General features: G+C 38.1%; 1 protein-coding gene across 1 annotated transcript in view; it reads left to right on the forward strand.

The window, feature by feature from the left end:
- The window catches only part of LOC118829591 (guanylate cyclase 2G-like), a 91,407-nt gene that overhangs the window by 59,486 nt on the left and 11,281 nt on the right, over positions 1–20,640 (forward strand). Inside the window, 4 exon segments of the mRNA XM_036736549.1 lie at positions 2,417–2,594; positions 3,868–4,008; positions 5,052–5,244; positions 11,709–11,883. Of these exon segments, the coding sequence (XP_036592444.1) occupies positions 2,417–2,594; positions 3,868–4,008; positions 5,052–5,244; positions 11,709–11,883 (687 nt within the window).

Here is a 20,640-nt window from a genome sequence, read left to right on the forward strand (position 1 = left end):
TTGGGTAAAAGGGTTCAAGGGGAATTATTATTGTCCTGTTATCTTAGCACATCAACATCCAAGTTCTAAGAATATTGATTAATATCAATATTCTTCAGGTGATTCAATATGATTGCATATCTTGGAATACCATAGTCTCCCAAAAAAATCAAATGTATAGGTCACCAGTAGAGAGGTAAATGGTAGATGTGTGTAGGTTGCAAAACACTACCACCCAAAAATTCTCAGTGGTATATGTGACAAGACACACAGATGCATCACTCATGTGGTGAGAGCAAGGACTAACTGATGGAAGGTTCACATGCCATATTGGTATACATGCAAGGTCAAGAAACTAAGAGAAATCCCAGTGTATACTGAGATGACCCCCATGGAAGGTTTACAGGAAGACATCTATAAGAGCCACATAACCTGAGAAGGTATGTCACGAATCCACTGATGTATGGAGGAAATGTCACCACAAGAAATTTTCAACTCAGGAAGCTCTCACTACTTTACAGCCAATTTCAGATGTCTAAATTTAAATAGCTCTCAATTAATTATGGGAAATGGAAGCAGGACTATTGAAAAGCCATTGAAATTTGGTTTTAGAAAACAGGTTTCTACCACTAATTCATTATATGAACTTAGTTAAATGATTCCAACATTTGGACTTTAGTTTGCCCATATCCAAAAAGAAGTAAGTCTCTAGATGACTTTTAAAGCTCTTTCTAGTTCTAATATTCTTTTATTCTATGTAAGAACAGGCATGCACCCCCCCCCAGACCCACACACTCATTTTGTCTGGTTAAACTCACAAAAGCCTCAATTTTATTATTGATAGCCAGGGAGTTGGTGAGGTAAGAGAGGAGAGAAATCTGTTTGTTTTAGTTTCATGGTGAATAGGATGTAGAGATTATTTATGACCAAATTCACACTTTCCTCTAAATGTTTCCACTCCCCCACAGGGCAGCTTAGATAATAGACCTCTTTAAGTGTGACCAAAATAAAGTCAAATAAATAAAAATCAATTGCTGCACACTTAACCATTAAAGACAATTTCAGGAAGAAGTCATAAGTGTTCTCTGAAGTCAGTTAGACATCCCCAGATAATAATGGACTTCCTGAGACATTTTAGACCCTTGGTGTGATTTTGCTCTTAAATTTTTATTTTTTTTGTTCCACTTTATGTAATAGAACTGAACGTAAGACAGTAGAAGAGGTGATCATAGAATAATTGTTTCTTTCCTTGAGCTGTATTAGTTATTATTGTGAGGCAACAATAGATGGTTTCATCCTTGCTACAGTGTAAGTGAAACCTAATTACCTGCTGGACCATTGTTTCAGATACATTTTATTCCATTAAGGGATGCATTTTTCATTTTCATCCCAATGTGCTGTCAGACTACTTAATAAATTGCTTGTGGGAATTAACATTGAAGAGGGGAAGGAAGCTGAGATAAATAGAATATGGCAACATTTTCAAAGTAAATTTGTGTATAGGATAATACATAAGGTGCTATAAGAAATAAAATGAATAAAACGAGCTTTCAGTGCAAAATGCCTCTCAACTCCCAAACTTTTATATCAATGTATTTCAATATAATACAAAACAATGTAAAGGAATTGAACTTTCAAAAGGGATAAATTAGGAGCTTGTTATTTGCTTACAAAAGATTCCTTCATGGCCAGGAGTTGCTTTTTAAGTAGTCAAACTAATTCATCAAGCATTAATTAATCACAAACTGTATGCCAGGTACTATACCAGATACAGTATAGTATGGTATAGCATAGCATAGCACAGCATAGCACAGCATAGCATAGCATAGCATAGTATAGCATAATAAGACAAAAATAAAATAATCTTGCCTTCAAGGATCTTACATTCTATAGAGGAGAAACAACATGTACATCGAAAATGAAATACAAAATACCTACAAATAATTTCTTGGTAGAGGACACAGATCTGATAGGAAAGGCAATTTGTTAACAATAGAACATTCATTCCAGTGGGCACAATAGAAAGATAGTATACAACATGGGAGACACGTGGCTAACATGGATGGACATGAAAGGAATGGGAATAGTGACTAGCAAAGATAGCCTCAGTCTAGGTAACCATAAGCTTATTTTGAGTGATTTTGAATGTGTCCAAAGGGCAATACATTGTCGATCCCTTTATGATGGAAATGGTAATGTTATGTTATTCATCATTGAATAATAGGTGGAAAGTGCAGGGTAAAAGTATTCATGTGGAGGCAGGATAGATGAATCCCTAGACCTGCCTGATGATAAAGGCAAGAATGAAATGTTCAGGGTGCTCAGCCTCCAATTTCTAGCAGATTTAATGATTAATGTCATTCAATTAACAAGTCATTTAAAGTAAGGTAGTAAACTACCAAGATTTATAGGTATCCATATCCCAACTGAATTACAGAAATCATCAATAGAATAAAAGACCCTACTGCCGCTGTTCCTCTGAGACCAAAGCTGTCAAAGGAAAAGTGTAGTGAGAAAGTTATAACCATGTTGAGGACTTGCTGGGATGAGTCTCCAGAGAAAAGACCAACATTCTCTCATGTCAAGAGAATCTTAAGAGAAGCCAACCCAGAAGGGTGAGTCCAATTCCAATTTTTTGGAGCTATCCTAAAAACTCAACATTAGTAGAGATTTGGGTAAAAGGGTTCAAGGGGAATTATTATTGTCCTGTTATCTTAGCACATCAACATCCAAGTTCTAAGATTTAGAACATCCAAGTTCTAAGACTCCTTAGCTGGAGGATAATTAATTGCTTCAAATTTATGCTTTATTTGACTCATTTAGATATAGCCACAAGGCAGGCAATGAGCCAGTGGAAACAGTACAGAGTTGGGAATTAAGTGATCTGGGTTTTTAATTTGGGCTCTTCCACCAGCTTTCCCTGTTACCTTAGACAAGTCTGGGCCTAAATTCCTCTTTGTAAAATTAATCTCTCTGATATTTTCAGCTTTAATAGTCTATGAATCTGAGTAGAACCAGGAGAATAAGTCAAATCAACAAGCAGTTATTCAGTGCCTTCTATGTGCCAGTCAATGTGCTAGGGATACAAATGAAATCAGAAAAAAATGTTTAAATAAAAAAAATTATAAAGACAAGCAACTTGGAAATAGCTAAGAACTCTCATTGACACAACAAACAGTAACAATTCCAGAGGACTGAAGATGAAGCACTTTACCCACCTTCTAATGGAGAAGTGATAGACTCAGGGTACAGAATGCTACATGTATTTTTTGCATATGGCCAATGTGGGAATTTGTTTCACTTGACTACAAATATTTTTTATAAGGGTTTTCTTTTCACAATGTGAAAATGGAAGAAAGAGATAATAGATTTTTGTTATTTGAAAAAAAAATAAAGAGAAACATTCTGTAAGTCTGAGATCTGAAAGAATAGGAATCCTAAATATAGGGGGTCTGCATAGGTAAGTATAATGAAAACAAATAGATGAATCCTCCCTATCTGTAGAACCCTGGGTTAATGGAGCTAGAGATGGAACTCACTTATTTGTCCACATTACATAAAAATGACCAGAAATGAACCTACTTCCAGAATGGAAGTACACATTCTCTAACAGCAGTTAGAACATTATTGGTAAATTCTTGGGCTGGGAAGGCCAACAAAGAGAAGCTTGGCAAATAGGGTGGTAGAGATGAAAGGGACCATAGAGATGAAAATTTAATGATTATGGAACCTGAAGCCTACATCTACTGTTAGTCTGTAGCATTGTACTTACCGCATCTGGAAAACCCCAAAGAGGAAAATGTTTCTTGGGTGCTGTTGTTGCTACCTTCGTTTCCCTGAGATCACTGACTTCTTTGCAAAGATCTTACTATTTGAATCCTTTCAAAGCCATGTGAGCATCCTGGACAGCATGGTGAACAAGCTAGAAAAGTATGCCAATCATCTGGAGGAGGTGGTGGAAGAGAGGACCACACAGCTACTGTCTGAGAAGAAAAAGATAGACAAGCTTCTATCTACCATGTTGCCCAGGTAGTTATGAGCTTAGCACATACAGAATTTTGCCCTTCTCGTGAATCAACATTTTCACCTAAGTGGGACTAAAGAGACCTCATGAAATATGAAACACATATTCTATCCTTCCCTATGAGGAAGCCAAGGCAATTAGATGTAGTGTGTAAAGAGGAATATAGAGAAAGAATCTCTGGTTAAAAACTTGGGTGTGTTTGTACCTCGCAGTGTTTTTGCAGAGAAATAATTCTAACCTTGAAGTCCCACATAAATGTACATTGTTATTAGTATCATCTTGGGTCCTTCCCAAGTTATATGCTCTGTGGGGTGCCATTTTATGCGGTCTATACTGGTAAACCCAGCAGCATGAACTATACCACTAGATGGCAGTCTAGCTTCATAAGTCTAGTCATTAATTTCTCCATCCACAGAAATGTGTATTCATTGTTCTGGGCTGTGCAGAATGTACTCCCAGCTAACTGTGTGTTCTAAATCTAGACCCTCTTTCTTTTGTTTATTTGTCAAATATGAACTTCCTCCATTAGCAGTAAGCAAGATGTCTTCTTTTATGTGTTTTCATTTAAAATCTCTTGTCCTCCTTACCCCAACAAAAGAAACTGGGAATATTGATTTGCGTGTGATTGATTGAAACAAAAATATTGATTTGTGTGCCTGTATATCACTGGATTGTCACACTGTCTTCCATTATTGGAAAATGAGGCTTTACTTTTGAAAGTGGTGCAATCAACAGGAGAAAGTGTGTTGTTCTAGAGAGAAAAGCTTTTCTGTAAATGCTTCTTTCCTCTTTATGGTCTTCTGTTAAAAGTCCCATTTTCAAACATCCATGCTGAGAGAGGATAACTATGGACAGACTTTCTCCATAATTACTAAGTGCTGTAACTAGAAACAAAATCCATTTATGTAACACATGACGTGGAGATGTATATGTGTAAAATACCACAGAACTTAAAGTGTAGCATGGTATGTTTTGAAATAGATAAAGAAAAGATTATTTCTATGACAACTTCTCCCCACCTCCACCCCCACCCCCACTCCTATTTCAGCTTCATTGGGGAGCAGCTTATAGCTGGGAGATCTGTGGAGCCAGAACACTTTGATTCTGTGACCATCTTTTTCTCTGACATCGTTGGATTTACAAAGCTGTGTTCTCTCAGCACACCCCTGCAAGTTGTAGGTCTCCTCAATGACCTCTACAGTTTATTTGACAACATCATTAAAACATATGATGTCTATAAGGTGAGTTACTCCAGTTACGGATTAGGAGGAAATACTTGCTATTCTTTGAAAGTGAATTTGAAGCTACAGGCAGACTTTAGTTATGGTGAGCTCTCCATCTCAGGCTTGGCCCCATTCTTTCTCAGAGTCAATATCTGACCTTTTTTTAATTTCTTGGGCAGGGTTTGATTAATAAGAGAGGTTTATGCTTGTCAAGTCTCTCATCAGTTGAGTTCTGACTTTATTTGAAGAAATAAACTGTTTCTGAAAGAGGTTTAGCCTCGTCTTAGGCAAGATCCTTTTTTTTCTTTAGGCTAATCACACCCCCCTCCAATAACCCAGATATGACACTGACCGTTTTGTTGTAAAGACCATGCTTAGATCTTGTGGCATGATTTGCATGGTTGTGGGTGTGATGGTTAACTTTTCTAAGGAGGAAAGAATGATAATATGGGGTAGATTTGAATTTCTAGTTAATTATTTATGCAGTGCTTTTGAAGGAATCTCTGATTAATATACAGTGAAAATTCATTTCATGAGGGATAAAGAGAAGAGGTGAGGACTGATACACACACATACACACGCAGGCACACACACACACACACACACACACACACACGCGCACACACACACACACACACCCCTTGGCAGGAGGAGGAATGACTAGATGATAGAAAATGCTGGATGGTGATAATAGGCAGGTTTATAGTTTGCTGAAGCAGAGAAAGAACAAGCATTAATTAAGTATCTACTATGGGCCAGGCACTGTGCTAAGAATTTTGCAAATATCTCATTTAATCCTCATGGCAATTCTGTGAAGTAAGTGATGATATTATGTGTTTCCTGATTTTCTAGAACAGGATAGATATTTGGGATCTGAGTCCAGGTATGTGTGTCTGAGGTACCGCAATAAGGTCATTTTCACAATAAGAGAGACCCTAGCAATTAAGTTCTGGAGGCATCAGACATTGCAAACATCCTGGAGCAGCACACCAGTCTTTGTCCCACAGTGGGGCTATTTATATCTAGAAGATTAAAGCAGAGCGAGGGAGATCTAAGGCCTCTTTTCCAGTGTTTGTTAAGCTGTTCCATTATATAGACAGTATGTATGTACAGCTTTATGTAAATTTACATTGCACAAATTAGACTTTATGTAAAGAATTTTGAAAGGTATGGGAAGATGTAACAGAAATATGTACGAAGAGAGTTTAGAAGAGAGTATGAAAAGTGTGTCCACAGTTTGTTCCAATTTTCATGGATTTGACAAAAATGAAATGTTCAAAGAAGTGAGTAACAAGACTGTAAATTTAGCACAAGGATTGGAGCTATAAGTGGATGAAAATGATGTGGAGGACTTGATTGAGTCTCATGGAGAAGAACCGTCTAATGAGGATCTGATTGAGCTGCTAGTTGTGAAGATTACAGAAGAAAGGGGAGCTTTGAAACCCGAGGTAGAACTAAAAAGGTTCACGATGAAATAGTTGGCAGAAGCATTTTTGTCATTCGAGTGGATTTTTTTCTTATATTGAAAAGATGGATCCAAATACTTCAAGATTTTAAAACTTCAAAGACTAGTTGAGGATAATGTTGCTTGCTATCATCAGATATACGAGGAAGAAGAGAGACAACTGTCCAAACTATTTCTTGATAGCTTCATAAAAAAAAGTTGCACAGCCAACCACCAGTGCTTAAAGGTTTGGTGCAGTGCATGGGGAAGGGGCAATATATTGCACACCTATGTTAACTTTGCTGCATGGTACTGTAGATCCTTTATCATGAACTTTACCTTCCATTTCATAATTCTGTTTATTACAATGGTATAATATTTACTATGTCTGCATTTTAGTATATTTTATGACTTGTGCAAAGGTATTTTGTGTATACTTCTGTTATATAGGCTAAGTGGAGTGATTTGTGGTATGAGGCAAATTTGCACTACATAAAAATTTCTTTGTGTAGAGGTCTCCAGAATGGCTCACTTACTTAAAGTGAGAACTGTCTGTATTCCTGGTAACAGAAGTGATTGAGTTGGAAAGAAGTTGAAGTAGTGAGTCAGATGATGCCTCTTTGTGTTGGAGCAATGAGACTGCAGGAGTCTGATGTTTGGGGGTGACTTTCCATTTGTGCCTGTGTTTGTGTGCTTCTCTTGTGTTATATGAGAAAACACTGTGTGCCAGGACAAACTGAAAATTTTCTGAGCTCTTAGACATGGAGACTAGGGAAGGATAGTGGTAGTGGTGAATCTGTATCACAAACAAGGCCAGTAACTGCTGCATTATTGATGGCAAGTTCTGGGCCCTGCCCTATTCTTTTCAGGATGCCTACATCGGACACTAGTTGAAGAACCCTGGCACAGATTAGTGATCCCATCAGAGCACTGTCTGTAGGAGGGTATAAAATATTGCTGACTTCTATTATAGTGACTCCAAAGCTTAAGGATGAACCCCTTTAAACGTTCTTAACTATTGACTCCCTATTATCTATGCAAACGAAAATAAACCAAGACAGCATTCTTCCCTCAGATCATTTTTATTCAGCTGCAAAAGAACACTGTTGTGATTTCTAATTTATTGTATTTATCTTTCTAATTATATTTTGCTTGGAATAATATTAAAATCAGCTTGCATTCGCTGAAGCATACATCAGTTGATGGGAGAGATGGCCTATTAACTGGCTGGTTTTGCACACCAGATTAAGTGATTTTCTTCCTTGTACATCTGAAGTTCACATTCAATTTGTCTTGCCTCCCTTCCTGCTCCAAATCCTCCCTCCCATTAAAGGTCATCCTTTTATCTTAAGGCTTTGATTGGGTTATTGCAAATTCCCCTGGGAGGGATTCTATTCTAAGTTGCTGCTAGTCAAGGAAACTTATGGTATAGATAAAGAACCAGAAATCAAATTTCTATAAGGGAGTGAGGGAGAGAAACAGAAGGTACAGAGCGTCTGAGGAGTGGAGGAGATAGAATACAAGATGTGTGAGGAGAGGAACAGAAATATGAGTGTATTCATCTTAAAATTTTGCTTAAAGATTGATAATGCCAGGAAAGGTGCTAAGTGACAAAGGAAGGCCAACCTAAGATTTAAAACTCAATGGGTAATCTACAAAGCATATATCCCCTGTGCGGATAATTGGCAATAATCTGCGTTGTCAATATGCGTGGGTGTATGTTTGTAACTGTAACATGAATTGTGGAGTGTGCTGCCTCTTGGGCTGACTTATTTTGAAGGGCCCCTTATCAGATCACAAATCAGAGCCTATTTACTCTTTTTTTTTGAGGGGGGAAGGCAGGGCAATTGGGGTTAAGTGACTTGCCCAAGGTCACACAGCTAGTAAATGTGTCAAGTGTCTGAGGCTGTATTTTAACTCAGGTCCTTCTGACTTCAGGGCTGGTGCTCTACTCACTGTGCCACCTAGCTGCTCCAAGCCTATTTACTCTTAAGAGACAGTGTCCTTCCAAAGAAGGCATGATACTTTTCTCTGAGGTATTTTTTTTAGGTATTTTTTAAATAAAGAATAACAAACTTAAAAAAAAATTCTAGGAAGAAAAAACAAGTTTGGCCTTTTTCTTTTCTTTTCTTTTTTTTGAGTTAAAGCCAAACGTGAAGTTTTAATTCAACTCAAAACTGTAGCAATAAGTCAGCATTTTTCATGGGGGTGGGGTGGGGAATATGGGGAGAGGAACAGTCTTAATTATTCAATTAAACAAAAAAGTAAAATAAAATTTACCAAGTATTTACTGACCAGTTAAGATGTATTCAGCCTTGTACTAGGCCCCCCTAGTGATACAAACAATAGACAAAATGCTTGCCCTGAAAGAGTTTACATTCTAGTTGAGGACCTAAGATTAATTAAAAAATATCAGAGCTGGAAGATACCTTAGAAGACATGTAGTCCAACCTCATACATGATGTCAGAATCTCAACTGTAAAATCCTTGACAAGTGGCTATTGGATCCTTTGATTAGATGCCTTTATTGACAATAAGTTTCAACAATTCACCTAGCAGCTGCTGTGGGGGTGAAAGACCAACACAAGTCCAAAAATAAGAACGCTGCCAGTACAGTTCTTTTGATCTGCTTTACTAAGGAAAGCAACATTAAGGGGTTACCAATCTTATTTCAATCCAACATACAAATATCATTCACTTAGTTCAGGGGAAAAAGCCAGCACCCTGAACTTCAGAGCAAATACAAACATATTACAAACATACATTATAAACAGACCAAATCACAATTCATAGTTACCAAAAAACTATCTGGGTTGACAAGCTGGAGGGCTCTTAACTACAACAGCCCAGAGTCTCCATGTCAACACTCCTCCATGAGTGAGCCCCAGGCAGATAGCTCTGTTCTCTCTTTTTTTACAATCTTTGGCCATTATCTGGCCATCATCTGGGCAACCACAACCTAGGCTCCTACTATCCGGCTCTGGTCTTAGCAACTCCCCTCAGGACCCTCAGGGCTTCACACCCACATAGGCTTAGCACTAATAGATAAGGGTTTGGGCCTGGGGCTTTGCACCTAGTAAGGTTCAATCAAAGACCCTTAATTTATCATTCTAAAACAGTAAAAAGAAGTCCCAACTTAATTGATATTGCACAAGGGAACTCATTGCCTTTACAAGGCAGTGTACTCATTTCATTTTGGGACCCCTCTGATCATTAGGAAGTTCTTTCATATATTGAAACAAAATCTCCTCCTTGTAATTTCTACCTCATTAGTCCTCGGTTTGCCCACTAGGGCCACATTGTGTAATTTGCTTCCTATTCAATATGAGAGCTCACATAGAACAGTTAGGTAACAATAGGGGATCATATGTAATTTATTGCAAACCTTTTATGCTGCTGCCTAAGTAATCTTTTGATAAACAAGTCTAATCAGGTCACTCATCTGATCAAAATCCTTCATTGATTCTCACTATCTATTGAATATTAAATGGAATCCAAACTATTTAACCTTGCATTCAAAGTCCTTAACAATCTGACCCAAACATACCTTTCCAACACTGTTTCATGGCAATCCTCTGTATCCATTCTATACTTCAGCCAAACTGCTCAGTGTTCCCTGATGCCATACATGCTTTTATTCATTCTGTCCCCCACCTCCTAGAGCATATTGACTGCTGCTTTCATCACCACTCACTGATATCCTTTCTGTCAGTAAAAAACTAGCTCTGATGCATTTCCTTCATAAAATCTTTCCTAATCTTCCCAGTTTGAAATGATCTTTCATTCCTTGAGTCTTAGATTCCATTTGACATCTCTTACTCACTCATTTGATAATATAATTATTGATATATATGTTCCACATCCTGTACTAAAGTATAAACTCTTTGAGGACAGGAACAGTGTCATTTTCATTATTATATTCCCAGCACTTGGTGAGGCACCTTGAAAGTTAATGGGCACTTGATCGTGGTTTATCCTTCTTTCTTGAAGAGGACCATGACATCAGGGAGATGATGACATGACTTGCAGTTGAATTTGATTTGGGTGAGGGAGGGCTGTGCAAGGTTACCAGCCTTACTTTCTCCTCCAGAGCCATCTGAGTCCAGTGGCCGGATATCAATCAGGATGACTGGAGATGGCACAGATTGCAATGGGAGACTTTGGCCTTTTTAAGCTAAGGTCTTTTCAAGTTCTCACTTTGAGTGAGGCAGCATCCATTCAGTGAATAGGCCTCCTTAAAGGCATGAGTCAAGAGATGGCCCCTTTAATCAACAAAAAGGGGAAGATCTTCAGTGTTGCTGGCCAAAAGAGAAACAGTTCACTCTGAGCAGGAAGGGTCCAAAAATAACCATTAAGTGGTGCTCGGGCAGGGCAGGGACCTATTGTTGTTCAATCAATGAGATCCTGAATGAAGTGGGTTTAAGGTTTGGTCTTTGAGAATAAAAGTAGCCAGTAAACTCCAACTTAACTAGGACAGTTTCCAGTAAACCCCAAGTTAACTAGGTTGATTTTGGCTGTCAAAATTTACCTTCCTTTGGGCAGAACTTGATACATAGTTCTTGAATGGAAAAAAAAAAAGAACTGGTATAGGTAAAATGAAGAAGAGCGAGAAAGATGACTAAAGGTATGAATGATCAGGAAAAGTTTCACGGCAGAGCTAAGTTAGAAATAGAATGTAGGAGAAAAGGTAAGATTCAGGCTTCTTAAACTTTTCCTACTCAAGACCCCTTCAGTACTTCTTAAACTATGGGTCTTGACCCCATCATGACCCACAGTTTAAGAAGCTCTCTAAATAGGTAGGGAGGATCTAGACTGGTTCTATGACCTTGAACAAATAACTTCCCTGATTGAGGACTTAGTTTGCCTACATATAAAATAAATAGGTCAGATTAGGTGATATTTAAGGTCCCTTCTAGCTCAATTATTCCAGGAGAATGGAAGAAATATTTTTGGTAGGGGTGGGGCATCATTCAATTTCTAATTCCTCCCTTGTAGGGGTGGGTTTGTGCTACTAAAGTTGTTAAACTCCTATTTTCAGGTTGAAACCATTGGTGATGCTTACATGGTGGCAAGTGGTCTCCCCCTCCGCAACGGAATCCGACATGTGGAGGAAATTGCTACAATGTCGCTGTACTTTCTCAGTGCCATGGTCCATTTCAAGGTTGGGCACATGCCAGAGGAAAAACTGAAGCTTCGGATTGGCCTACATACAGGTATGTATCACAGAACGCTAGAGCTTTTACAATGACAGTTTATTTCTGTCATCCTCCACTTCTAAAATTATATTTCAGTGATATTCCTCACAGCTACTAGTTTGCCTTAAAAAACAAACAAACTTGCACATAGAGTGAGTACATAGAATCATGGGATTTTAAAACAAGAAGGTACTAATTCCTTTGTTTTACTGATGGGAAAACTGAGAGCCTAGAGATCTGAAGTGATTTATTTATGGTCAAGTAGCCAGTTAATGGTACCATTTGAAGACATCTAGGGATGGATAACTTATTATTTTGGTAGTTTATTTTACTTTTACACAGCTGTAATTATGGGAAAAAATTTTCCTTAAGCTGATCTAAAATATGATTCTGTGCAACTTCCTCCCACTGGTCCTAGTTCTGCCTTCTGGGATCAACCAAAAAAATAATTGTCATCCTCAGTGTTATCAGCATCAACTTACCATCATCATCATCACCATCATTACCATCCTTCTTCAATGGATCTATGATCTCATCTATGTGGTTATTCCCACCAACAATGTAACCTATAACCCATTCATGCCTGCCTATCTTGTGTGACTCTTGTCTGAATCCTTCATTACGTTTGCCACAGTGGGTCCATCCAATGAGATGAGGGACTTTTTCACTTTCTTTTGACATTGAGCATGAAGGCTACCCATGAGTTTATCCCTTGCTCTCAATGTGGGACTAGCCTTTTTCACTCATGCATTGCAATACATCCTTTATTCTGCTTCTTCTTCATAAATTCTTGTTTGTGATATGATGTAGCCTGATCACACCCAGCATGTACCTCCCCATTGCTCTTTGGGTGATCCTCAATTTCAGTTCTTTGGATCCTATATTTATCCTATGACTTGCAGTCATACACCACCAGGAGAATATTGAAATTACAAAGATGAGTTCTGTTTCAAGTCGAAGCATAAGGTCTTTCAAAGGCCTTGGCAATTTCCCAGAGGCAATCCAGCCTACTCTCCCATTTTCAATAACTTTTAATTTCAGTCCCTGCCATCTTTTTAGTCACCCATGTTCACAAACTTGAAGTCATTCTTGACTTTTTTTCTCTCCCCCACCCATCATATCCAATCAGTTGCTAGGTCTTGTTGATTCAACTTCTATAACAGGGCTGTCCAAAGTGTGGCCCGCGGGCTGCATGCAATTTTATGCTGCCTGCCTGTGTTTACTGCGGGTATGGAATTCGACATAAATACTTTAACTAAAGCATTTGTGTTGATTTCTGTGCTTGTGGTGGGCCGCATGGGGGTGCACGGCCCGTGTTTTGGACAGCCTTGTTCTATAATATCTCTCACATCTGTCCATTCTCACAACTCACATGGTCAAAATTACAGCTCAAGACCTTACCACCTCTTGCCTGGGTGACTACAATAGTCTCTCAGTTGGTCTCCTTGACTCTTGCTTCTCCCTTCCACCACTAAATTGATATTCTTAAACTAGACCCAGACATGTCACATTCCAACTCAAGAAGCTACAATGGTTCTCTATTATCTCCAGGATAAAAAAACTCTTTTGGCATTTAAAGCCCTTACAATTTGGTTCTAGCTTACTGTTCTAGACTGGTTTTCCATAATCCTATCCCAAATCTTCTATGTTCTATGTACATGACCTTGTTTCTCCCATGCTACTCTTCTTCCTTACTCTCCAGTAATCCCTAATGCCATTCAATACACATCTCAAATGCTGTCTCTTACAAGACACCTTTACTTCTCAATGTCTAAAATTGTTAGCATTTACTCCACCTGCAAGTTATTTCATGTTTGTTTTATATATTTTGAATTTACTTAACTATGTACCTGACTAACAATGTTCTCTATTCCACCCCTGTGCTCAGATTATAGGTACTTCAATATAGGCATTGGAGACCCTTTGAAAACAGTGACGTTCCAGTTTGTCAACCTCATCAGCTCTCATGAGCTTCATGTTCATTCACCTCAGCTCCCCACAGGGCTAATCATAATTAGATGTCAATATTACCTGAAATTGTGCCGCTTCTATTATCTTGAACTCTGAAATTCTCTTCTCTGATCAGAATCTCCTGCTCTTCCATTTTTATCTCTTCCTCATTTCTCCTAAATCTATTCTTTACCCTCATTGTTAGTTTCAGTTCTTCCATTCCTCTCTGTTCTCCCAAGCCATCATCTCTGATCTGCTTTCCTCCCTTGCCAGTCTTGACCGGTTCGGTGATGTTAGCCAGGTCATCTATGTACCCCTGAATTTCTTGCCACCATCTTCAAATGCTGCTAATCCTCAATCTTCCATTTTCCCTGTTCCTACTTCTGAAGGAAGTCATACAATTGGTCTAACTGTACCACAGAATCTCAGGACTGAAAGAACCTCAGGGGCCATCCAATTTAACATATGTCTGCATAAAAATCCCTTCTACAGCAAGCCTGAAAAGTCATGATGACCCGTTATCTAGCCAAACCTCCTTTACCTTTTTTTTTTCCAGCTCAAGTGTAGGATTTTACAGTGTTCCCCGCTGAATTTCATCCCACTCAATTTGGCTAAGTGCTCTAACCTGTCCAGGGCTTCTTGAATTCTCAGTCTGCCATCCATTATGTTAGCTACCCATTCAAGCTTTCTAGCATCTAGAAAAACAATAAGCATCTTCCCTGCTTTTATTCAAATCATTCATAAAAATGTTAAATAGCACAGATCCTCATATAATCTATTGGAAACCATTTTCTTTTTTTTCTTTTTTTTTTTTTTTGGCAGGGCAGTTGGGGTTAGGTGACTTCCCCAAGGTCACACAGCTAGTACATGTGTTAAGTGTCTGAGGCCAAATTTGAACTCAGGTCCTCCCGACTCCAGGGTCTGTGTTCTACTCACAGCACCACCTAGCTGCCCCCGAAACCATTTTCTAAATTAACATTAAACCATTAATGAATAATCTTTGGGTCTGGATAGTTCCAAATCTATTGTTGTGTTGTGTGGTATAAATCTATCTTTTCCTCAAAAATAGTTTAATCACCGGATGGTGCTACTAGGCATTAAAATAAGCCTGTTCACCAAAAAAAGCAGGCATGGGGAAGCCCTACACTCATCTTGCCAGTGGACCAGCAAAAAAGGATTGGCATACTACCCCAAATCATTGGAAACTCTGGAGATACCTCTTTCCTATAGCTGCACCTCTTTCTAGGCAGCTTGCTCATTTCATTAATTTAAAGGTCATGGTTAGTGTGGAGTTACTCGATCAGAATGGCTCTACACCCTAAATCCAATGGGAAACTCCACTTCTTCCCTGAGTCTTATATTTGTTCCTAAGCCCAGTGATATGACCATTGCTTAGTGGTGTAGACCAGTGGTACAAAACTCAAATAGAAATAGATCCCCATAAGCCGCATCATGACCACAAGTTAACATTATGTATATGGTACTGTATTTTCATTTTGTTAAACCTTTTCCAATAATCTATTTTTGGCCACATTTGGCTAATAGAGGGCCAGCAGTTGGGAGCTTGACAACGGTGTAGACAGATGTACTTTGTGGTTTTGTTTGTTTTACTTATAGCCATAGAATCAAAAACTAAGGAACAAAATCACAAATGAATTTAATTAAAGATTAGGCATTAATGGTTTGATGTTTAATAATATTGTTTTCTCTGCCCCTATTTTTCCTTCAAGGCCTCTGTCTCTCATAGGATTTAAGTTTTAGGCTGGTGGAGAGCTATGTCTTTTTCCTTTTTGTTTCTTCTAATAGGTAGTCAAAATTAGAGATTTCCATTTCCTCCTTTACTTTTTTTTTTTTGGAAGGGGGAAGGCAGGGCAATTGGGGTTAAATGACTTGCCCAAGGTCACACAGCTAGTAAGTGTGTCCTCCCTTACTTCTATAGTAATGGGAGAAGAGTTGGTGGAGCAAAGGCATTACAGCAGCAAGAGAAACTTCTTTAAATGCTTTACTAATAATCGGGAAAGAAAAAAAAATTACAGCTTCCTTTGATCTACTAGTTTAATAACCATGTCACAAAAGGAAATATGTTTTGGCATTATTTCTTCTTTTTTTTTTTGGTTTTTTGTATTTTGGCAGGGCAATTGGGATTAAGTGACTTGCCTAAGGTCACACAGCTAGTACATGTGTCAAGTGTCTGAGTCCGTATTTGAACTCGGATCCTCCTGACTCCAGGGTCTGTGCTCTACTCACTGTGCCACCTAGCTGCCCCGACATTATTTATTCTTGATGAAGCCACATTGGATTTTTAAAAAAATAATCTCTTCCTTTTTAAGATATTCACTAATTATCCTTTTAATAAGTTGTTCTAATTTTTAATGAACAATCTAAGTCATTGACATATAGTTTGAATGCTCCAATTATTCCCTGTTTTGAGAACTGAGGCAACATTTGCCCATCTTCAATCTGGCAGTACCTTTCCTATTCTCCAAATAAGAAAACAGGAAAAAATATTTTAAAGCTCAATGGCTGTAGTTCTATGTACACATATGCCAGTTCTTTCAGTACCATGAAATGTAGTTAACTAGACTGGGTTGTCTTGGTCTCATCAAAGGCTGGTGGGTACTCTGTTACTATTTCAATTCTTATCTTGGATTGTTGTTGCTCAGTCTTTTTTCAGTTGTGCCTGACTTTTTTGACTCCATTTGGGGTTTCCTTGGCAAAGATACTGGAATGGTTAGCCATTTCCTTCTCTAGCTTATTTTATACATGAGAGAACTGAGGCAAACAGGCAAAGTGACTTGCCCAGGGTCACACAGCTACTAACTGTCTAAAGCCACTTTTGAACTCAGGTCTTACTGATTCCAGGCTCAGTGCTCTAACTACTGAGCCACCTAGCTGCCTCCAAGTCTTATATTGGCTATTAACTTCCTATTAGTCACTTTTACTTTGTCCTTGCTAGTCCAGAGATAATTCTCCTGTTCCTTCTTTGATGCCCACCATTTCCCTGAAATAGTTAAAAAAAACCAACCAAACAAACAAACTCCACTGCCCACCCCTACCTTAGCTTTTCTTGCTGGCCTCAGCTCATTCTGAACCATAGTGTTCCTATGACTCTTCTTCTAGGACCATACCCTGCTTTTGTATTCATCCGTCATTACCTGCCCTTGCTTCCATATTCTTCTGTATATGCCTTTAAAGATATGTAGTGAATTTGAATTAATTTAAATTATTTTGTGACTTCTCTATGCATCAATGTCACTTTCTTCAAATAACTTTGCCTTTCCCTTCTTATCAGAATTGTTTCTCTTTGTGTCTTTAGAATTTAATTTTTGGAACTGCCCTTCCCTTTTGATCTGACATACAGAATTTTGATCCATAGGATCCTAGCTATCTTTTCCTGGAATATTTTAAAATCTGTTCTCTATTAATCTACTAAGGAGCTTTTCAGATTCTGCCAGGGTTTCACTTCTCTATTATGAATCTTGAAGATAGAGTGGTTATTTCCTCCCAAGTTCCCAATCATTTACATTCTAGTAACCAATTCCTTCATGGTAGGCAGAGTAAGATCCAAAATAGAATTTCCCTTGGTTTGTTCCTCCACTTTTTGAAAGATGGAGAATCATGAAGGATCTATTTGATCATTAAGGCAAGTCAAAAAAATTATTAGTTTCTCTGCTTTTAGCAGAGAGAGTTCTACTAAACCCTCAGATATTCGAGGTCTCCCAAATTGCTATCATTTTTGCTATCATTATGCCTCTTTTCTGGGCTTGTGATGTATTTCCTAAACTCATCTATTTCTTCTTTCTGTCTAATTGGCCTGTAGTATACTCTAATAACAATATCGTTTCCTCCTTCATTGATCTTCACCTAAATGCTCTCTACCATGCGCTTTCCTCCTCCAGGTTACTGTATTCACATGAATGAAAAATATACAGTTATATACCACCTTTCCTCTTTACTATCCTGTTTTTTTCAAATAAAGTCCATCCTTCCAGAGCCATATGCTAGTCATGAATCTCACCCCGCAAATGACATATATATGAGATCAGATATGCCTCCCTGCATTAGGATTATAAGTTCATCTTGCTTGCTATCTACATTTTGTACATTTGCATACAGACCTCTGAGGCCATGGGTTTTATTATTATATTCATTCTTGGATTACTGTCCACTCTTCAGATTATTAGGTAAAATGAAATACTTCTTTAAGGTGTCTGGCCTCAGACACTTACTAAAGCTGTGTGACCCTGGGCAAGTTGCTTAACCCTGTTTGCCTCAGTTCTCTCATCTGTAAAAAAGAGGTGGAGAAGGAAATGGCAAACCACTCCAGTATCTTTTTTAAGGAAACCCCAAATGGGGTCAGGAAGAGTTGGACACGAATGAAAATGACTGAACAACAACAAAACTTTCTTTAAAAGGACTCCAATGTGAAAACAAAGAAAAAAGGATCTGAGGAGGTAGAGAAGACCTGACCTGTGTCAAAAAGGTGGAGGGTAAAAGAAATGTTACACAGGAGAAAGAGAAAATATACCCCTGACACTTTGAGCTAAGGATAGATATGAGGTGACTATCTCTTGTGAACTACTCTGTGTAGCCAGTCCTATTATTCTTTCTACATTAAAGCTACTCCCTATGGTATCAGGCTTGGCAAACGGAAAGACAGTTTTCTCCCTTTCTTTTTAGTTTAAAGTCCTTTAGATTAGATGCATAAAATTCCAGGCAAAAATGCACTTCTACCGGCCCTTGCTGAGTATGCATCATCTCTGACCAGAAGCCTGTCATTTCTCTGTTTTAAAACAATGGTCCAGAAATCCAAATTATATTTTCTGGTGCCATCTTCTTAGCTTTCTATTTGTTTCTTAAATATTCCTTTCTTTTCTGAGTCTGTTGCCTTTGATTTGAACTTGTGATTAAAAATAAAATAAAAAAAACCTATTATCTCTGCCTCCAAGATCTCTGGTCTCTTACTTACGCCTTTGTAATATCCAGTAAAGCTTTTGGGTTCCTTCTGTCGGTATCATTTGTGCCCATATAAATCATCATAATTAGGTGGTAGACATTTAGTTTCGTAAGCCTTGGAGGTTTTCTGTCATGTCAAGGATACAAACTGGAGGAAGACTTATTTGATGTTTCTCCATTTGTTATTATCAGAAGAGCTAAGAGCTGGCTCAGTAACCCTTACCCAGGAGGGGCCAACCATCCCTACTTGTCTCACTTTTCTCTGACCTTTACTGGATGGTCTCTCACCTGAGAGTATCTGTGGATTCACATGATTATTCTATGGAGAATAGGCAACTCTGTCCTCTTCAGGGCATCCAGCTTCCTCCTGTGGAGGAAGAGCTTTGTTATCTGTTGCTGAGCTTCAAGTAGTTAGTGGTTGTTCTCCTTCTTCCTTTTCTTGTCTGCATGATGTTCCATCTAACCTGTGACATCTGGACACAGATCAGGATTTCCCTCTGTCTCTTCTGATCTTTTTTATTTGTTTTTGTATCTAGCCTGCTTTTGAGTAATACTCCCTTCTCCCTGTTTACCTGGAGAAGGAAAAAGGCAATTCTCAAACTCCTTTACCTTCTCGTCTGTGAGGGAGATCATCTTGTACCTTAAGCATCAAAATCATGCACTTGTCCTTGGCAGAAATACAAACATCATACTCCCCATTCAGGTCACTGTACAGTTCCTCCTGTACTTCACACTTGCTAGAATGAGATCTTCCACACTTGTCCTTCTTCCTAGTAGCTCCCCTGGGGAATTACTGTAACAAACTACTTTAGAGGGTGTTCAATGTCATTGTTCCTTATCTGTTACTGCAAAACCTTGACAGTCACACTCAATTTCTTCTTTCTTTTTTTAATTTTTTATTTATCAACTTACCTTACTTAGATTTTCTTACCAACTACCTTTTTTCTTTTTAAAAATTATTTAATTTTCAATTCATGGAAGAAAACAAGCATTTCCATAATATAGTATAGTAAAAAAAAGATGATTTCACATGAAACTGCAAATCTATTATGTACAATTTGCTATTCTTTTAAAACATATAATAAAATTATCATGTGAATTTTTCTTTCTTTTTTCTTTCTTTTTTTCTTCCCTCATACATCCTAGAGATGGTTAGCATTAGACACAAACAGGGATATATGTATGTGTGTGTGTGTGCACGCACACAAACACACTCACATATATATTTAAACTTATTTTATACATCTATTTATCAGTTCTCTCTCTGGTTGTAGATAGCATCTTTCTTCATATTTCCTTTATTGTTAATTTGGGTATTTATAATAGTCAAAATGACATTCAATCAAAGTTGTTCTTAAAACAATATTACTCTTACTATATACAATGTTCTCTTGGTTCTGCTCCTTTCACTCTCCATTATTTTGTGCAAGTCTTTCCAAATTTTTCTACGATCATTGAGCTCCTCATTTCTTATAGCATAGCCGTATTCCATCACAACCATATATCCTAACTTGTTCAGCCATTCCTCAATTGATGGGCATCCCTACATTGTCCAAATCTATGCCACCACAAAGGGAGGTGCTATAAACATTTTAGAATATATAGGTTCTTTTCCTTTTCCCCTAGTCATCTTTGGAAATAGACCTTTTTTCTTAACTCTCTCTTCTTTGTCCTTAAGTGATTCTACTAGAGTCTTCTTCACCTCCTTCAGCTTTAGCCCTTTTCTTTCTCCAACTTCTCATGAATTCCATCCAACTTTTCCAGCTCCAAATCCAACCTCCAGCCTAATTCACAATTCCGAAGCCCTCCAAATCACCTTCTCAAGTCTTTCTCCTCTCTCTTCTTCAGCTCAAGTGCTCTCCCACCACT

The sequence above is a fragment of the Trichosurus vulpecula genome, chromosome 8 (genome assembly GCF_011100635.1).
Source record: "Trichosurus vulpecula isolate mTriVul1 chromosome 8, mTriVul1.pri, whole genome shotgun sequence".
Lineage (NCBI taxonomy): Eukaryota > Metazoa > Chordata > Mammalia > Diprotodontia > Phalangeridae > Trichosurus > Trichosurus vulpecula.